Here is a 19,934-nt window from a genome sequence, read left to right as displayed (position 1 = left end):
AAGATTCATGAAGAAAGATTATTTATTTGCAAACTTTTATAAGAAAAAAACAGTTTTTCAACATTTTTGGACTTTTTCATTTATATAGCAAAATAAAAAATAAAAATAAAAATCCCAGTGGTGAATAAATACCACCAAAATAAAGTTTTATCTGTTTCAAAAAAAATGCTAAAACATTCATATTGGTACAGTGTTGCATGACCGCGCGATTGTCATTCAAAGTGTGATAGTGCTGAAAACTGGCCTGGACAGGAAGGGGGTGAAAGTGTCCGGACGTGAAGTGGTTAAAGTGTCCCTCATTTTCAACTTCAAAGGTTGGGAGGCAGGAGCAGACTGACCACTCATGGGGCCCCCAGGCAATAGGGGATCATGGGGCCCGTGTCCTTGCCAAAGCTCAAAAAAGCCTATGAAAAAGGTACCAGGAGCATCTCATGGGGCCCCCTACTGACCCCGGGCCCTCGGCTAGTGCCCAAGTTTCCAAATGGTCAGTCCGCCCCTTTACCAGGGACATCTTATGGGGCCCTCTACTGACCCCAGGCCCTCGGGCCGTGCCCGAGTACCCAAATGGTCAGTCCACCCGTTGGTAGGTATAAAATATGTCAGCACAGTGCACTGTGATTAGGCAGGTGTACACACATGGACAGCTACATGTACATTAGTTTGAGCTGAAAAGTCATTAGGGTCTCTGGTATGATCAGGATGGATCTTGAAGTTGGAGCAACCAGAATGTCCTGCAGCACTATATTTTATGTATTTATAAGTACAATAAATAGGTTGTAATCACTACTTTGTTAGGATTGCCAAGAAAAAGAACAACTGAAAGTCTGGTGACAGGAGGGGGGTCATTCCTCCTCCTCTGGTCCTGTAACTAGTGCCCCATGTCCTTGTACTTCCATATAGTCTGCGGATCTGAGCGTTTCCTCAGCAGAGGAGGGCCAGGAACACGCAGCACCTCCAGCACGCAATTCATGTTTGTTTATGTTCCTCCCTCCAGCAGCATGCGGATGCAAAGATTATTCAGGAAATGTGTGTACCTACAGAGGGGGGCGCGTGGAACGCACATGGAACGCGGAAGTGGTGCACAGGCACTGGGCGGACAGAGGAGTAGCTGCAATGGAAGATGACCGACCGCTGAGCTGGTCCTGGAGGAAAGTTCTCGTGTCCTGTGTTCCGGACCTGCACCTGAACCCGGGCTCTACCCTCACCATCCTATTGTCTCTAGCGATCTCCTGGCCGGCACTGCTGAGTAAGGCTAGGGGAGAACATGTGGAGCGGAAACTGGACCTGGAGGCCAAGGTGCTGGACACAATGGCAGGTAATGGGATCATTGATGGTGAGGTGGCCAGTGTCACCTCGGACCTTCTATCATCTCTGCATCTCCAATACTTCTTACAACAGGAAAGTGTGCTCCTGCTAGGACTTTTAATGCCAAAACATTTGTAGCACTACCTAGGGTTGCCACCTCATCCCTTTAAACCCCAACATGTATTAATGACACAGGTTCTGTGGCTGATTTAGGTGGTAATTAAACTCAGTGCCTTATCTGCAGCAAATTAGCCTCAGAACCTGTATAATTAATAGGTGGTCAGTTTTAAGGCTTGGCCCACATATGTGCGGGTGTTGCGGCTGCGGATCCGCACGAAAATCCGTGCAGCCGCACCACCCTCACAGAAGAATGCGGACCCGCGGGCGGGTGCCATTAGTTTTAATGGCACACCGCCTGCACTGGAAAACGCAACACCGCCTGCACTGGAAAACGCAACTGTACTGGGAACCAAGGTTCCCGCGTGGGCTGGGTTTTCCAAAGAAGTGCAGGGACTTCTTCCCTGCGTGTCACGGGGCACAAGAGTCCATTCAAATGAATGGGCTCTTGTGCCCGCGCACGGCCGCATATATGTGAACCAGGGGTTAAGGGATGAGGTGGCAACCCTACACTACCCACTTAGAAATTTCTAGAAGATTTGGGTCCCCTTATAGTCCTGCACAGCCAGGCAACACGCATCTACACATAGGCTTGCTCTCAGAGTTAGAGATCAATCCTTGAGGTTTGGTTTTGTTGTTGTATTTAGGGGATTTGAACTGGGATAGGGTTAGGGGTGTACAGGATGTCAAAGGAAACTTACAAACTGAGGACAACTTCCTGGAACTATTCACAAGCCTTCTCTGCAGCACAGTCTCTGTTGGAGAGCTAGCCAGCGTCTCCTAATGTACCACCCCAGACCCTAGATGAACTTCTCCTCTTCCCCAGCAATTTGGAGGTATCCCTGTCAGGGGATCTGGTTCCTGTCTTTTTAAGAGACGAACAGCAGGGGGGCTAATCTGGTTTCCAACCAGAGTGCTCCATCCCCTATCTGCCCAGGGGGTGTAGGTGTACTCGCCCAGATCCTCTTCTGTACTGCTGATGGTTTAGCTGCTGCTAACAGGACTTTGAGCTGGGCTGCACCTTCCCTGCCATACAGATAGTCCTCTCTGAGGGGGCAAGTGAGCTCTGAGCTTTCCTCCTTTCCATCTCTAGACCTGCAGGTAGGCCACATCCCACTGAGCCTGCTCGCAGCCTCCTTCCTTCAGCCTCACATCTTCCATGTGAACTCTCCTGCAACTGAGCAGGCTCCAGCATGTTTAACGGTGTCCAGCCCCTTGCCAACCTCTTGTTGGGGATTGGCTAGGATCCCTCAAAAGGGCAACCAGCCACTCCTCAGATCCACCCACTGCCTCTAGGGCCTTCCTCCAAAAGTCCTAGAGCAGGGGTAAATTCCAGAGGGGTTAGCCTGAAGAGCCTCTCAGGCCTGACCACAATTTTACCCTTCTCTGGCTATTACACAGTCTAGCTCCTCCTATCTAAACTAGGAGGGTGCTACTCTTTTTCTTTAAGCTTTGAATAGCATAAGGAGGAAATAAACCCCTGACAGTTTTATTTAGCCATCTGTGTACAATTGGGGAAATTTCCCTTAATTTCCTGTTTTAGAGATCCTACAGGAAGTTTAAGGAAATCTCATGAATTAGGAGAAATTCCACTCTAAGGGTTCTATTATTGTCTGTTATGCCCTCATGAAGGTGTTTGAAAGTCATTTTAGTTGTGCAATCAGAAATCCTCTTCGTGTAGGAAGCCTTATTTCACAAGAGTGTTGCATAAAGTGTGCGACAAGTTATTGTCGGTGCATCACTGTAGGTTTCAGGGCTTCTGTTCAGAATGGATGCCAAAGAGAATAGCGAGCAGATGGGGTTGTACACTTGTAAACACCCTTTTCTTTGTGGCCTCAGGAAAAATGATGCCCCTTCGTGTTCGGCAGACTGTGTTGCCACCAAACATTAAGTGAATAGGGCTGTGACATAACCACAAGCCAAATGATAGGTTTGCTGTTGTGGCCCTGTATTTACATTCAAAAGACCCATTCAGATACCAAAAAAAAAAGGCATGCAGGAGGCAGTAGTATGGCTCTATAGTCACTTTCTTAGTATTAGTTTTGCTTGAACTCTGATCTGTTCATCACATTGGCACTGCACATAACCATAGTTAATTCCTTGAGAAGAGACAAGATTATGTATTGGACAGTCAAGGAACTACCCACATAAATGTATAGTAAAAGGCTCATGATGTTAACGAATTGTTTCAATAGTTTTATTGAATTTTGAACAATGTACAGAAAACATTGGAACTGATAGAGTGTGTAATCTTTATGTTGCACTCAAAATAATATTATGAGTAGAAAGCCACACAAGACGACTATTCAACTCAACACTAATCTGTTGCAGCATTCAGAATGCACACTAGAAATAATGATCCAAGGAATAATTTTTCTGCCCCCTCCCCATCCTTAACTATATTTGGTGTTCTGTTTTGTTTCCCAAGGAGCAGGTACCTAGTGCTGACTAGAGATGAGAAGGCCTTGTAAAACAAACTGTAAAAATTGGGGGGGGGGGGGGGGGGCAGACTGAAAAATTAAAAAAATGTGAAGTAGTTCTTACTAAATGATAAATAATATATCTATGACATGTTATTCAAACTATGTAACATGAAGACCTTAAAAAGATTTCTGAGACTTTATGTAAAGTTCTAAATTATTGCAGGTTTTCTCAGCTGAAGATAAGCAAATCCTGGAATACAATTCAAGTAACACTGTACTTGTCAATGCAGTTCTCAACCAAAATATGCTTTTCTGCCACTAGGGAAAAGGCTCCAGTTTAGTTCGCTTGTAGGCTCCATCTTGTACGTCCTACAGTTGGGTAATTATTGGGATACAGTAGATGATAGTTTCTGTCCTCTCAGGCCCTAATTGGCTGGTAAGAGGATACATTTGTCTGACAAATGTGTTTATCTTTATAACCTTTAAATGATTCCTATTAATGTTCTGCACCATCACTGCATAATGTTTTTATAGTCCAGTCAGTAAATTGTTTTTGCTTTCCTCCTCTCATTAAAATGGTGAGGCCAATGTCAACCTTTCCACAGTGCAATTTCTGCTGAGAACAAAGCTTCAATTTGCAAATATTGTGAGAAGAAATATTCAAAACACATCCTGGCAGGCCAGAGGTGCCCTAAAGACATTAACATACACTTTATAAAATGAAATGATGAGGACCATAATGAAAGTGCAAGTAGCTTTTCCCTCCAGAGTTCTTATTTCAGAAACACTCATTCTGCTGCTTCTGGATCATCACAAATATTAAAAAAGCAAGTTTAGTTTATTTACTGAATAAGCTGTACTTTTATTTCAAGCATAATACTTTTGTATACACTGCTCAAAAAAATTAAAGGAACACTTTTTATTCAGAGTATAGCATCAAGTCAATTAAATTCCTCCGGTATTGATCTGGTCAGTTAAGTAGCAGAGGGGGTTGTTAATCAGTTTCAGCTGCTTTGGTGTTAATTAAATAAACAACAGGTGCACTAAATGGGCAACAATGAAATGATCCCCAAAACAGAAATGGTTTTACAGGTGGAGGCCAGTGCCCAGGCAGTCCATCTCCCCAGGATGGCACATCAATACGTGCCATTGCCAGAAGGTTTGCTGTGTCTCACAGCTCAGTCTCAAGAGTATGGAGGAGATTCCAGAAGGCAGGCAGTTACTCTAGGAGAGCTGGACAGGGCTGTAGAACGTCCTTAACCCATCAACAGGACCAGTATCTGCTCCTTTGTGCAAGGAGGAACACGATGAGCACTGCCAGAGCCCTATAAAATGACCTCCAGCAGGCCACTGGTGTTAATGTCTCTGACCAAACAATCAGAAACAGTCTTCATGAGGGTGGCCTGAGGGCCCGATGTCCTCTAGTGGGCCCTGTGCTCACTGCCCAGCACCATAGAGCTTACTTGGCATTTGCCATTGAACATCAGAATTGGCAGGTCCACCACTGGCGTCCTGTGCTTTTCACAGATGAGAGCAGGTTAATCTTGAGCACATGTGACAGACTTGAAAGGGTCTGGAGAAGCCATGGAGAACATTATGCTGCCTGTAACAATATTCAGCATGACCATTTTGGTGGTGGGTCAGTGATGGTCTGGGGAGGCATATCCATAGAGGGACACGCAGACCTGTACAGGCTAGACAATGGCTCCCTGACTGCCATTAGGTATCAGGATGAAATCCTTGGACCCATTGTCAGACCCTACTCTGGTGCAGTGGGTTCTGGATTCCTCCAGATGCATGACAATGCCCGGCCTTATGTGGCAAGAGTATGCAGGCAGTTCCTGGAAGATGAAGGAATTGATACCATTGAATGACCCCCATGCTCACCTGACCTAAATCCAATAGAACACCTCTGGGATATCATGTTTCGGTCCATCCAACGCCGCCAGATTGCACTCAGACTGATCAGGAGCTCAGTGATACCCTGGTCCAGATCTGGGAGGAAATACCCTAGGACACCATCCTTCATCTCATTAGGAGCATGCCCCAATGTTGTCAGGAATGCATACAAGCACGTTGGGCCATACAAACTACTGAGTACCATTCTGAGTTGCTGCAATGAAATTTCAGCAAAATGGACTCACTTTGATTTTCGGGGTGTCTTTGAATTCAGTCCTCTGTAGGTTGATAATTTTCATTTCCATCAAATGATGGGGCATCCTTACGTTCATTACCCAGTCCATATCAGTATAGATATCTAGCATGAGATTTTCCCCCATTGAGATCTGATGTGTTTTCAAAGTGTTCCTTTAATTTTTTTGAGCAGTGTACATTGAATTTCACATTACCAGTGTAACAAAATGACTTTCAATTTGTAAAGCTACTCCACAGTTTTTTTTCAACTTTTCCGAAAATTTCCATTTATTTCTGGGTCAAAAAACAGGGAAAAAAAGTTGTTTTTTTATCCATGGCTTAAATATTTCTGGAAATTAAACATCTTTAAGTCTGGCAGGTACCTGCTCCCACTTCAAACTGGATCGACCAAGCGATCTAAGTGAAAGTTTGTCCCTCCCAGCCTCCCTGCCTGCAGTTTCCTGGAACATGTCACAGGTTCGAGGAGGCTGCAGGTCCATTCACAAAATGCAGTGTGACTTGTGCTTGCACAGTGGGGAGCTGGCTGTGAAGCCATAGGATATCACAACTGGCTTCCCACACTCAAGATGGTAGTGCTGGGGACATGAAGATTGGTGCAGAACCAGCACAAGTAAGTACAGTTTTAGATCTTTGGACTGGTAAGTGTCTTTTTTTATTAAGTGAGCATCTACAGTGTTTGTAGCTGCTGAATTTTATTTTTTTTTTGAGACTGAAGATCCTTTTTAAGGAGGAAGTAGGTAGGCGGGGCTTGGTCTAATTGACATTTTCAATATTTGGAGGCATTTTGTCTATGGGTAGGTGACATTTAGTTTTGTAATGCCCAAAGCAACAACACTGGCATTCCTAAGCATTTGTCTTTTTAGTATGTTATATGTTGTTTATTTGTCTTTAATTTCTTTTGTGTTTCCAGGCTACAGACTTATCACATACTATTATTTCAATGAGGATCTACCTACCATAGTTTGTAGCATCTTGCTCATTTGGTATTTTGGTGGAGGATTTGAGGAGAACATTGGTACAGTGAAGTTTTTCTTCCTCACACCCCTGTTTGCTGTGGGTTCTGGAGCTTTGTATCTGGGTGTCATTGCCACAGGCTTCAACCCTCAAGCAGATGTGAGCATTCAAGGATTTACTGCAGTGGCTTTTTCCATGACCAGCGTCTTCACCATGCGCACTAGTCTAAGGCGCTTTATATTCTGTGGATTTATGGTGCCAATAAAGATCATGCCAGTGTTGTTCCTGATCATTGCTCTGCTCTTGCCCCATGCTCCAGTCCTCAGCAATGTGTGCGGCATTCTGACTGGTGCTATGTGTATCCTTTTATATATAATATACATTTCTTTCACAGGGAGTCAATAGGGTACTTTTGCTCGTCACCCATTTCTCTGGTTTGTAGTTCCATCAAAAATGATAACCTGATAACAAGTTTGGGTTACTTTCAAATGATCAATTTGGCAGAAAATAGATCCTAAACTCAGAAAATTCATACTGGGGCACTGCTTGTTTGCACTGGTTTCTGCATTTTATCAGGGCATATCTTTAGCCCATTGGGTCACCCCAATGTCAAAAGTGGATGAAAGCACATAAATTCTTACCTTATTTATAAATGGTTGGTTCCTGGCTGGTTCTGAGTCTAGGCATTGGTGATGTAGCTGTTCACAACCAGCCAACCTGCAGTTCTGCATGGTTAGTCTGCTAATATCAATCTCAAACATCTTCTGTCAGAGATCAAATGACCTTGAGAAGCTCTTGTCACTGGCACCATATTGGCTAGGTATACACTATAAATCGGCTTTACTTTGTTTCTATAGGGAGTGTTTTTTCATAGAAGCTACTGTATGTAATTTTACCCCAGTGTCCATATTGTCACACTACTGCAGATACAAATGCTTAAAATTAATATGTCCTTTGACAGTGCAGGGTGAAGCCACAGTTTCCATTTAAAGCATGAAAGCCTTTTAAAGAATGAAACTATATCTGAGCACCAGAAACAAAGTGGTATTTTGTGACGGAGGGTAGGCAGGACAGAACACACAAAGCGGATGGCAAACACACAAAGCTTTATTGAGACAAAATGACAGTCACTCAATGGAGGGATTGCAGGGAGGGTGACCTCGCCAGTAGGGGAATAGTAAGGAGAGGGCCAAAACACTTGTAGTCCAGCCCCATGGGCAAGTTAGAGTCTCTGCAGACAGTTTGTAATCCCAGAGGGAGGCAGAGGGACAGTTCAAGAACAGTTCAGGCAAAACAGGGGAAGCATGTTACTCACGGATCCAACAGGGTGCCTGGTCTCCCAGGGGACAAGATGGTATGACACAGGTACCTGCTGGAGTCCGGAGTATGCGTGTGGTCTCTTCCTTGGCTGGCTTCTCTGGCAGGGCTGGCGTGCGGTCTCCCCTCTGGCTGGGGTCTCAGGCAGGGTTGGCGTGTGGTCTCCCCTCTGGCTAGGGTCTCAGGCAGGGCTGGCGTGTGGTCTCCCCTCTGCCTAGGGTCTCCGGCAGGGCTGGCGTGCGGTCTCCCCTCTGGCTGGGGTCTCAGGCAGGGCTGGCGTGTGGTCTCCCCTCTGGCTGGGGTCTCAGGCAGGGCTGGCGTGTGGTCTCCCCTCTGGCTGGTGTCTCAGGCAGGGCTAGCGTGCGGGCTCCCCCTTGGCTGGGGTCTCAGGCAGGGCTGGCGTGCGGTCTCCCCTCTGGCAAGGGTCTCAGGCAGGGCTGGCGTGCGGTCTTCCCTCTGGCTAGGGTCTCCGGCAGGGCTGGCGTGCGGTCTCCCCTCTGGCTGGGGTCTCAGGCAGGGCTGGCGTGCGGTCTCCCCTCTGGCTGGGGTCTCAGGCAGGGCTGGCGTGCGGTCTCCCCTCTGGCTGGGGTCTCAGGCAGGGCTAGCGTGCGGGCTCACCCTTGGCTGGGGTCTCAGGCAGGGCTGGCGTGCGGTCTCCCCCCTATCCTTGGGGTCTTGGCAGAGTTTAGCCACAAGGGTCCCGCCGCAGCTGGGTTCCCTTGATGGCTGTGCAGCGGAAGAGGATGATCGGGAAGATCCCAGCACCGGTCTCTTAAACCGGTGTAGGGCGCTTCCCGGTCGCCCTGGCTGGGGGTGGCGTGCCTCGTTGCTCGGCAATGAGGCTCGGCTTCAAAGAGCCGAGGCATGACGAGAGACAGCAAGGGGGGTGGTCATCCTGAAAGGGGGGGAAGTGGTTAACAAAATTTGGGCTAAAATACACAAACGACAGAGAGGAAGTTGTTAACGAAGTTTGGGTTGGAATGTATTATTGCAGGGGAGGAAAGGCATTAATTGAATTTGGGAACATTTGGCAGGATGACAGTGGAGGAAATACATTGATTGGATTTGGGAACATTTGGCAGGATGACGGGGGAAATGCATTGATTGGAGTTGGGAACATTTGGCACAAGAGCGTAAGGAATTAATTAAGGATGTACTTCATTTGGGGCCAAGGAATTAAGTATGGGATTAAGGAAGAAATTAATAATTGGGGCTGGCAGAGCACCTATATTGTGACATATTTAATTAATTTTTATTATTCAAAGCAAACTGCCCCATCCATCCATGTCTCAATGCTTTATGTCTAGCCACAAATGTCTTGAGTAAGTGCAGAAGATTCATGTAGCTTTTATTTCCCGGAATCCATATGCCCTTAGCTGAGGCATGCAGGCAGGAGAGTGTTCATAAATGAGAAAGCCCCTTCTCCCCTCATCTTGATGAAATAAAAAAATGGCCATGGATACTCATTGAATGTATTACGTCAATTTGGCTTAGGCCAAAAACCAGGAAGCAACTGAATAAATGTAAAAGGTTAAAACAAGTAAATATAACATACCTTCCTATCTATTTACTAATACTAGCAGCAAAAGGATTAAAACTAACTAATGTTGATTGAGAGAGTTTAGTTTTGCTTTAACCACTTCCTGACCGCCCTATAGCAGAAATACTGCTACAGGAAGGCACGGGTGCGCAAAATCATGTATATATACGTGCTTTTGCATTTCCAGGTAGGGAACGTGCGCCGCCATTCGCGGCTGTCAATCACTGGGCCCTGGCCAGTGATTTCTCGCCAGCGCCCGGTGATTGCCGAGGATCTCCGATGGGGAGAACTGTTTGTAAATAAAACAATTCTCCCTGTCAGCTCGTGCACACTGCTTTGGATAGCTGTGCACAAAAGCAGATAATATTGTTTGAGGTTTAAGTTCAGTAGGCTGCACAGTGGCTAAATGGTTAGCACTTCAGCCTGGCAGTGCTAGGGTCATTGGTTCAAATCCCAGCCACGGCACCTCTTGCCTAGAGTTTGCATGTTCTCCCTGTGCCTGCGTGGGTTTCCTCTGGGGTACTCTGGTTTCCTCCCATACTCCAAAGACATGCTGGTAGGTTAATTGGATCCTGTCTAAATTGGCCCTTGTATATGAATGTGAGTTAGGGACCTTAGATTGTACACCCCTTGAGGGTTAGGGACTGATGTGAATGTACAATATATATGTAAAGCGCTGCGTAAATTGACGGCGCTATGTAAGTACCTGAAATAAATAGTGCACAGAATGTTATGTCTGATAGCATAAAGACCTAGTTTACACTTGCAGTAGGGGGGGGGTAGAGCCATGGGGGTTTTTTTTTTAGTTTTTACTGCCACCCTTCAAGTGAATCCGGCAGCACCACAATCACCAGATGGTTTTAGGATTTAAAACGGGTGGTAAGGAGATGTTATGCCTAAAAGCTTTTTGAAAAGTGGTCCATGACATATCGCTCTTCAGGGGGCAATGTTTGTGTAAATAAGCTTTAACTGGTATTTTCTGTACTTGCTGAAAATGTGTTTAGTCTACAATAAAAAAAAGAATGCCACCACATCTAAGAACAGGTAAGCTGCAATATATTACATGTTTGTTCTTGGAATTAGATGTACTTTATGCTGTTAGAATATGTTTGATATTTTTAAATGGCAGAGGTAGGAAGAGATGGTTACACTGCTGGACTTCTTTAACTTAAACACAGATGGTCTGGGTGGTTGCTTTTTCTTGGATCCCTCCGAATCATTGCTGTCCCGAATAGACCAGACATTACCATTTAGGGTGCTAAAGAACATTCCACTTTGGAGATACATTCCTGCAACTTCAGCTGAGCGAAGTGCTTCTCAGACTAAAAAGTAAGTGAACCTTGCTGTACTACTTTGCTGCTGGTTAACACCTACAGCAGATAATTCTTTGATACAAACAGATAGTATTGTATGAAATGTTTGTACTCCGAAGCTACTATGAGTGCATGTCTAATAAATAGCTATATTGGGGTAGTCAATATTTAAAGAGGTGGAGATCTACCTGAACTATAAGTCAAAGATCACCGGGTACAATGTCGCCTTCTCACACCTGATTTAAACTTCTAATTGCTGTGCTACCGTGTCGCAATCATGTACAGTGCACGGCAGTCATGGGTTTAAATCAAGTGGTGAGGAGGCAATGGATACCCTCCTCACCACATGTCAAACACGCTCAGATCGCTTTTTAGAGGAGCAGCAGTGTCTGCCGCACTTGTGAAAGAGCCCTTAGTTGCATTCGGCAGCAGAACCCTGAGGGCTCCTTCACACGTAAAGTTGGGGAGTGGCAAAACCCTGTAGTTGAGTCATTATTTTATTTGAGGTAGCAGCCAAAGGTGTTCACATGCCACAGCAGGAATTAAACCCCCCGTTGCTTTTGGTGGGTGCTAACGCCGGCCAATAGCAACCCATTCAAGTAAATGGGGCCACTCTGCAGGCTTCTGCAGTGTCCAAGGGGTTAAAGCAGGTGGTGAGAAAGCAACCTGACGCTGCCTGCTTTAACTCCTTGTTTGCTGTACGGCACATGGTTGCAGAGAACTTTCAGAGCAGCCTTATTCAGTTTAATGGGTCATGCTTGAGAAGTGCTACACCCACCAACCATGACAGTGCGTGTAACTCCTGCTGCAGCATATGTGCACCCCTGGCCACTGCAGCTAAAGGGTGTGCAGTTTGGGCAGGGGTGGTAAAAACATGTCCTAACTATGGGGTTTTACCGCTTCTCGGCCTTTTGGCTAAGATCAAGTGTAGTATCTGTTCTTATCAGTGTCCAGTAGGGGTGCTCCACCATCATTCCTGCTTGCGGGGATGATTGGTTGTATAGTACCCCTGCTGGTAGGATGGGGGTCCTGATGGTTAGTAAAGGCTGGAACAGAAACTGAGGTGCCCACAGGCTGCTGGGGCCTGGGAGTAATTCCCCCTGGAAAACCGGAGGGGCCCAGTTCCTCCTGGTTTGGATGGATCTACCTTGACTGGCCAGGGCCCGGGGAGGCAGAAAGTCCGCGAACCAGTGCCCCCTGAGAGTGGTCGCCTCAGGGGTGCTCTTAGTAACACTTGGGTGTAGAACCCCAACATGTGAAAAGGCACATGGTCACTGATTCAACACTGGCTAAGTCCTGGGCAATTTTTGCTACGGGCCTCAGGGCCTGGCCAGTGCACAATCTGCACGGCCACTTATTTATTTATTTTCTCTCCCACGTTTGTCACTTTTGTGTGTGTTTTCTTTCTCACAGGATGGTAGGGTGTGGGTCCTCGGGCCTACCCTGAAGTCTAGGGGGAGGATGTGTGGCCTTTTGGTTCCTTCCTCCCCTGTCCCTAGGGGGTTTTCTCTTCAGGAGAGCCCCCTTACCAAGTACTTGGTGGCTGGCTTCGGCTGGCCACAAGGAATGGGGTCCGCCAGGCCTTTTGGCTAGGCGGACCACATGGGAACCTTGTCCCTGTCAGGAGCTTCGTGCCCCGGGGGATCAGGGTAGAGGTCCATCCCCTTCGGGGGAAGGACAAAGCACACCCCTAAGTGCACTTTTTTGTGTGGTGTTTTGCACTTGCACGTTTTTTGTGAACACTTCCAGGTTTTTCGTTTTTCGCACGTTTGCGGACTTACAAAAAAAAAAACTATGGGGTTTTACCACCTCCCAAACGGCAAATGTCAATGAACCCTTACTGTTCTGAGCCCCCTATAAGGCTGCTTTCACACTGATGTGCTGTGGTTTACCTGCACTGTGGGTGCAGCCCAGACTTTCCTGGGTTAGTTGCACTTTGCCATAGACTTCTATTTTATCCTGCAGGTGTGATGCATTCAGAAGTATTAGTGTGCTTTCAGGAAATGCACAAAACCTGCAGGATATAATAGAAGTCTATGGCTAAGCGCAGCAAACCCACAGGAAAGCTGCAGGTACACTGCACTACATCCGAATGGGTAAATCATAGCACATCAGTGTGATAGCAGTCTTATACTATTATGCCCAGTGTATTGCTTCACACTGACCTGAAAATCTTTTGTCTCAAAACGTCTTCCAGGACAGCCCCCTTGATTCGTAGAGCTTCTCCCTCCGGGACAGGAAACACGCAAGCACAGTACTATAAAAGGCGGACCTCCAGGCCTCCCTCTTCAGTTTTTAATGTATCCTCCAGAAGGATAGGTGCACAATCAAAGGAACCTGTATTGGAGCTCTAGGCTCAAGGTTGGTGCTGGTGGCTCCCGTTTTTTGGTACAGTACCTCCTCTTGCCTGGCGCAATCCCTCCAAAAGTACAGAGGAGTGGGGCTGTGCCCCTGGTGTCCTTCCAATCCTCAGAGGAGGAGGACCACAGACGATGCTGGTGCTACCCTAGCCCTGGATAGCAGGATGGAGCTTCGGGTTTGTTATGGGTCAGTTCACGCTCGCAGCTGAGGTGCATCACAGTGGTGTGGAGCGCATCCGCAAATTCCCAGGGGTGGAGCAACTGTGCTCCAAACACACCGGAAGTTCCGGTCGTGGTGTCATCATCGGCGGGCGCCAGGAGACCCGTGGTTCCGGTCTCCATTAGCGACGCAGGCATCAGGCTTGGGCGGTCAGTGCGGTGCGAGAAACCCAGCAAAGGCTGTGGGTACCACACCACAAGGGATGTGATGGAAGGCACTGACCCCTCTCAGCAACAGACCCTGGTTCCTCAGGCACCGGCTTCTCTCAGGTAGGCTTGGGGACTTGGGGTTCACTCTTGCTGATTTCTGGGGGTGGTTTTCTTTTCCTCAGTCTCTGAGTTGCAGGTGACGGTGGGGCACACTTCCATTTGTCTCCCCCCGCACAGTGGTGTTTGGATGAGGAGCCCGGTGCTGATTATCTTCTGTATTGTGTTTTTTTTGCTTGTTGTAGGTTAAAACCCAGGACAAGACACAGGACAAGAAGAAGTGTGCAATTTGTGCTGCAAAATTGGGTTCAGCTTGGGAAAAGCCCTTATGCCGCAATTGTGTGGATAGCCTAAGGATGAGTCATTTACAGCTTGCCATAGGGTTCTCACCTCCATTATGGATGACATGACAACTACATTTCAGTCTTTTAGGTCCCTGGTGGATAAAATGCAGACACCACTGGGGCCTTGGACCCAGTCAGCTGGTACAGCAGTATCGGGAAGGGAGGAGGACCCGGAAAAGGATCCTAGATCCCTTACTTCCTCACAAGTAGGTTTGGGCTCAGAGGAGGATGACGGTGAAGCCTGTTCCTCCAGAGGTTCCAGATACAAATTGGCCCTTGATGATGTAGATGACCTCCTTAAGGCTATCTATTAAGCCTTAGAGATCAAGGAGGAGGACGTATCTCTGTCTAAGCATGACCTCATGTATCAGGGTCTACATGCAAAAAAGACTAGGGTCTTTCCAGTCCATAGTTCCCTGGTCAATACCATTAAGCTGGAATGAGAAAACCCTGAAAGGAAGCCCTTTTTTTTCAGGTACTCTTAAAAGGAGATTTCCTTTTGAGGACGACTGATCCCAGCTATAGAACAAAGTTCCAAAGTTGGACTCCCCCCTACCTAAAGTTTCTAAGAGGACAGACTTAGCATCTGAAGATATGGGGGCCCTAAAGGGTCCTATGGATAAAAGAGGGGAAATCTTACTCTGAAGAGCCTGGGATTCCACCTCTGTTAGCTTTAAGCTGGCTTTATCGGCCACCTGTGTCTTTAGAAATTTGGAGTGCTGGCTTACCCAGTTACAGACACACCTCTCGGCAGGGACTTCCTGGCAGCAAATTCTAAAATCCTTTCCTTTGCTGTTTAAAGTGGTAGGTTTCCTCGCAGATGCCTCGGACGAATCAGTTAAGCTAGCAGCGAGGACTTCAGCCCTGGTGAATTCAGCCAGAAGGGCATTATGGTTAAGGACCTGGGCAGGGACTCAGCGTCCAAACTGCGCCTCTGTGCCTTACCCTTTACAGGTCTTGAGGAAGCTCTGGAGCGTACGGCTGATAAAAAGAGGGCATTTCCAGAGAGTAGGAAGAGATCTTTTTCCAGGAGGGTTTTTCGCCAAAAAACACAGGTCCAGCAAAATAGAGATGTTGATCTCAAGAAACATTGAACAGGGCACAAGAACAAGGGTAAGGGGGTGATCTTATTCAATCCTCCTTATGGCCTCACCAAGTCTCAATGACTTGAGTGTCCCAGTGGAAGACTGGGGACCTTTCTCCCTCAGTGAGCTTCAATCTCCTTGAACCTGTACATACTGGACTTGATAGAAAGAGGGTACAGGCTAGAATTCAACTCCAGTCCCCCAGCCAGGTATCTGGTAACCAACCTTCCCAGGGATCGGGAAACAGGCACAGGCTCTGTATGGCCTAATTGGAGACCTGGTAGATCAGCAGGTCCTTACTCGAGTTCCCCGGAACGAGCAGGGGAGGGGGTGTTATTCCCATGTTTTTGTAGTGAAAAAGCCCTCGGGCAAGTTTTGCCTTCTCTTAAACCTACACCCTCTCAATCAGTCTTTAAGATACAAACACTTCAGGACAGAATCGATCTTCTTTGTAAGGAACATACTTTACCCAGGTTGTTTCATGGCTACGCTGGATCTGAGGGATGCCTATCTCCACATTCCCATTCAACATGCGTCTCAGAAATACCTAAGAATACCTGGCAGTGTCGGGCTCTACCTTTTTGGTCTTGCCTCGGCACCAAGAATTTTTACGAAGGTGCTTGCGGAGGCCTTAGCTCCCCTAAGAATGAGGTCTAATATGATCAGTTCCTATCTGACGCTCTCCTCTTCGTGGCCAGGTCTCGCCAACAGTTGACAGAGGATCTGCAGGTTGCTCAGGACTTCCTTCAGAGTCTGGGGTGGCTCATAAACAGGGACAATTCATGCTTAGCTCCCTCCCAGAGAGTTACCTATCTGGGAGGTAACTCTCTGGGATAGATCAGGTGGGCAGGGTTGCAGAGCAATTGGTCCACAACAATAAAGGACATCATGAGGGTAGTGGGTCTCATGACATCATGTTTCCCATCTGTCCCCTGGGCAAGATTCCACCAGCGACCACTGCAGGCCTTTCTTCTGATGGTTTGGAACGGGGACAGATCTGCTTTGGATCTGGCAGTCCGGCTCCCATCCAGGATCCCCTTGGTGGTGGAAGAAGCAATACAATCTAACCAAGGGTCTGGAGTGGAACACACCTTATCCGGTTATCATTACGACCGATGCCAGCAGCTTTGGTTGGGGAGCCCATCTAGGCGACAGAGCGGCCATGGGGTCCTGAAGCTCAGAGATCTTTGAATCAAAGGGAGCTTCTAGCAGTCCAACAAGCGTTAGATGCCTTTCAGGCAGATCTAACAAAACGTCACCTGCAGATCCGTTAAGACAATATGGCTACAGTGGCATATATCAACAAGTAGGGGGGTACACGAAGCCCTCCTCTTCAAACAATCGCGGACAGCATTCTATCTTGGGCTGAGCAAAACTTGCTTTCTATATCTGTCATCCATCTGAAAAGAGCGCAGAATTCCATAGCAGAGTTCCTAAGTCGGCATGCACTCAAACACAACGAATGGTCTCTCAACCAAGAAGTGTTTGAGACCATCACTCTCAGGTGGTTCATGCCGGAGGCTGATCTCTTTGCATCCCAGGAAAACAGGAAGGTCAGCCGGTTCTTCTTCCTAAATCCGTGATATCAGGCTTTGGGTGCGGATGCATTCACAAGCGCGTGGAAGTTCAATCTCTGTTATGCGTTTCCTCCCGTGAGGCTGATCCCAGCATTCCTGCAGATGTTTTTGCTAGAAAAGACAAACCTCATTCTGGTGGCCCCATTCTGGCTGAAGAGGCCATGGTGTTCTCTGCTGTGGAGCACCCTGTTCCCTCTTCCAGAGAGAGAAGATTTGGTCTCTCAGGGTCTGGTGCTGCATCCTCAAGTAAAAACGTTGAGGTTGGCAGCGTAACTACTGAAGAACAACTCCTGAAAGATCAGGGGTTTTCTGACCAGAGAGATTTATACTAAGGCCTGGAAAAGATTCAACTCCTGGTTGTTAGATAGAGGTCGGAGCCCTCCAGATATACCAGCAGTGTTGGATTTCTGCCAGGATGGGATAGATCAGAGCCTTTCGGTTAACACTTTAAAGGTGTAGGCCTCGGCCCTTAATGTTTTCCTTCAGGTCCCCCTCCAGCAAGATCTCTTTGTAGCAGATTTTTTCAAGGCTCTTTCTAAGTCCAGGCCGGCGGCGGTCAGGTCCTGTCCAGTTTGGGATCTATCTTTTGGTTCTAAAAGCTTTGGTCCTTTGTCCTGTTAAACTTCTGGAGAAATCTATAAATTTTTCAACCCTAAAAACTGTATTTTTGGCAGCAATCACATCAGCCCGTAGGGTGAGTGCATTGCAGATGCTTTCTATTAGGGAGCCTTTTTTGGCAGTTTTCGAGGATAGAATTGTGCTCAAAACAGATCCTGGGCTTCTTCCCAAGGTTTCTTCCTCCTTTCATAGGTCTCAAGATATAATTTTGCAAGACCTTCTGTTCTGCTCCCACAAACAAGGAAGAGGAAAGATGGAGTTTATTGGATGTGAGAAGAAGCCTTTTTGGCCTATCTTAGTAGATCCACAGAGTTCAAAAATTCGGACTCTCTTTTTTTGTTCTTTTTTGCAGGAGCATGGAAGGGTTCCAAGGCTTCCAAATCCACCATAGCTAGATGGATTAGGATGGCTATTGCGGAATCGTACAATTTAGTAGAGATTCCGCCCCCCATTTGTTAAAGCACACCCACCCCGATCCTTGTCAGTGTCCTGGGCAGAGAGAGACGGTGCCTCGGCCAGAACAGATCTGTAAGGTGGCCACCTGGTCCAGCTTTTCTACCTTCGTGAAGCATTATCGACTGGATCTGCTTTCTAGCAAGGATCAGGCATTTGGGCACAAAGTCCTCCAGGCAGTAGCCCCACCCTAATGGGTAGGTTCTTGAGTATCGTTTCAAGGGGGCTGTCCTGGAAGACGTTTTGAGAAAACCAGAGTTAGAATTACCAGTAACTCCTTTTCTACAAGTCTTCCAGGACAGCCGGGAGTTCCCACCCTAAGATTGAACGATAATGCATGTTTATGCATAAATGGTTATGTCTTTTACTGTTTTCCTGTGGTTCTCGGGTGAAACTGAAGAGGGAGGCCTGGAGGTCCGCCTTTTAAAGTACTGTGCTTCATGTTTCCAGTCCCAGAGGGAGGAGTTCTACGTCTCAAGGGGGCTGTCCTGGAAGACTTGATAGAAAAGGAGTTACCAGTAGGTCTAACTCTTCTTTTTTTTTTTTTTTTTTTTTTTCTTCCTGCTGCTGGCACCACTCTGGAGACTGCTAGCTGGGAAAAGAGGTGGAGTGCATTTGGTATCACTCCGCATTGCACAGGAGCCAGCACTACAGAGGAGGTATCTACTTATGCTGATCTTGCTCCCTACTGCAGCTCCAGCTTCACAGTGGTCCCTCTGCAGTGCACTATGTTTTGATTCTCTGAGATGGCGGGTCAGCAAGGCCAGACCGCGATCTACCAGTCATCTAGCCTTGATCTTCTGGTAGATCGCAATCCATAGGTTGCTGACCCTCAAGCTAGATGGATTACAATTGCATTATCAGTAGTTTGTCAGTATTTATAATCTTGAGTGTTCTGTTGTCATTCTTGCAGGACATGTTGCATCCCTGAACTCTTACACAGGTTTTCCAGTTTCATCTGTACATTAAAAAGAGCTTGCGCATATAAAAACATTGTGAGCTGCAACTTCTGATTTCTGTCTTTCCACTTTGAAACTGAAGTTGCACTTTACAATTTCTTTCAGAGCCTAATGAATGTGGTGAAATTTCACTCTGCAAAGAATACCCATTCATGTGCCAGGAAAATGGGGAAAAAAATGCATTTTGCTTGCCCATGATTGGATGATGGCCTTTAGCAGAGCTTCACCACATTTACTAAGCTCTGGGGAAAATTCACATTCAAAGTGCAACTTCCCTTACAAAGTGAACAGTCGAATTGCCTTTAGTATATCAATCCCGTTATCTCTGACCCTGGTTTTACTACCTGGTGAATCACTGGCCACGAACAACCATGCAGCCAGTGAAAGTCTTAAGGTGCCATTCTGTTTTCTTGTTCCTGGTCAGTGACTTACTAAAGCCAGTTTTAACATGACAATCCAAGAGTCTGCAGTAGCTCCCCTGTTGATATCCTTATAAGATCTCTAGTAAAGATTAGTCTCTAAAAATGTTTCAGACAGTACAACTCACTAGCGTCCACTTAAAGTAAGCTTCTTATAACTGTGGATCAGATGAGATTTGGGGGAGCAGATTTGGGAAGTTTGTTAGGAAGAACTCATAGTTTACCCATAACTGTTATCTAGGTTTTGGTTGACTGTTTAACCTTTCCTTTACACATACATTTTTACACGAGTGCACAATTATTAGGCAAGTTGTATTTTTGAGGATTAATTGAATTATCGAACAACTACAGTGCTCTCAGTCAATCCAAAATAACCCCAAACCTGAATATTTAAGAAGGTAAAAGTGAGGTTTTGGCTTCGTTAGAAGAATATCTATAGTATGTGGGCACATTTGTTGGACAGCTATTAGTGTGCACAATTAGATTACGTTCACACAGATCCGCTGCAAAAACGCATATGCATTTTTCAACACTTTTGCTGCGCTTTCTGAGCGTTTTCAAAGGACACGT

At 46.6% G+C, this 19,934-nt stretch overlaps 1 protein-coding gene and 1 pseudogene across 2 annotated transcripts in view; both read left to right on the top strand.

Annotated features, from left to right (window-relative positions):
- Positions 1-19,934, top strand: part of RHBDD2 (rhomboid domain containing 2) — a 33,482-nt gene that overhangs the window by 5,537 nt on the left and 8,011 nt on the right. The window contains exons 2-4 of one of the 2 annotated variants that reach the window (XM_089676596.1): positions 1,041-1,315; positions 6,910-7,311; positions 10,989-11,139. In XM_089676596.1, coding sequence (XP_089532722.1) covers positions 1,114-1,315; positions 6,910-7,311; positions 10,989-11,139 — 755 coding nt within the window. In that variant the 5' untranslated portion in view covers positions 1,041-1,113. Of the gene's footprint in view, positions 1-977; positions 1,316-6,909; positions 7,312-10,988; positions 11,140-19,934 lie in introns of those variants that run through there. The other variant, XM_089676595.1, reaches the window with a different exon arrangement.
- LOC149462602 (U2 spliceosomal RNA) lies at positions 12,019-12,135 on the top strand (annotated as a pseudogene).

Source organism: Staurois parvus, unplaced genomic scaffold (genome assembly GCF_062004578.1).
Source record: "Staurois parvus isolate SC_StPar_1 unplaced genomic scaffold, SC_StPar_1.0 ptg000172l, whole genome shotgun sequence".
NCBI lineage: Eukaryota > Metazoa > Chordata > Amphibia > Anura > Ranidae > Staurois > Staurois parvus.
The sequence above is the reverse complement of the archived record's forward strand: the minus strand, read 5'-3'. Positions and strand labels throughout refer to the sequence as shown.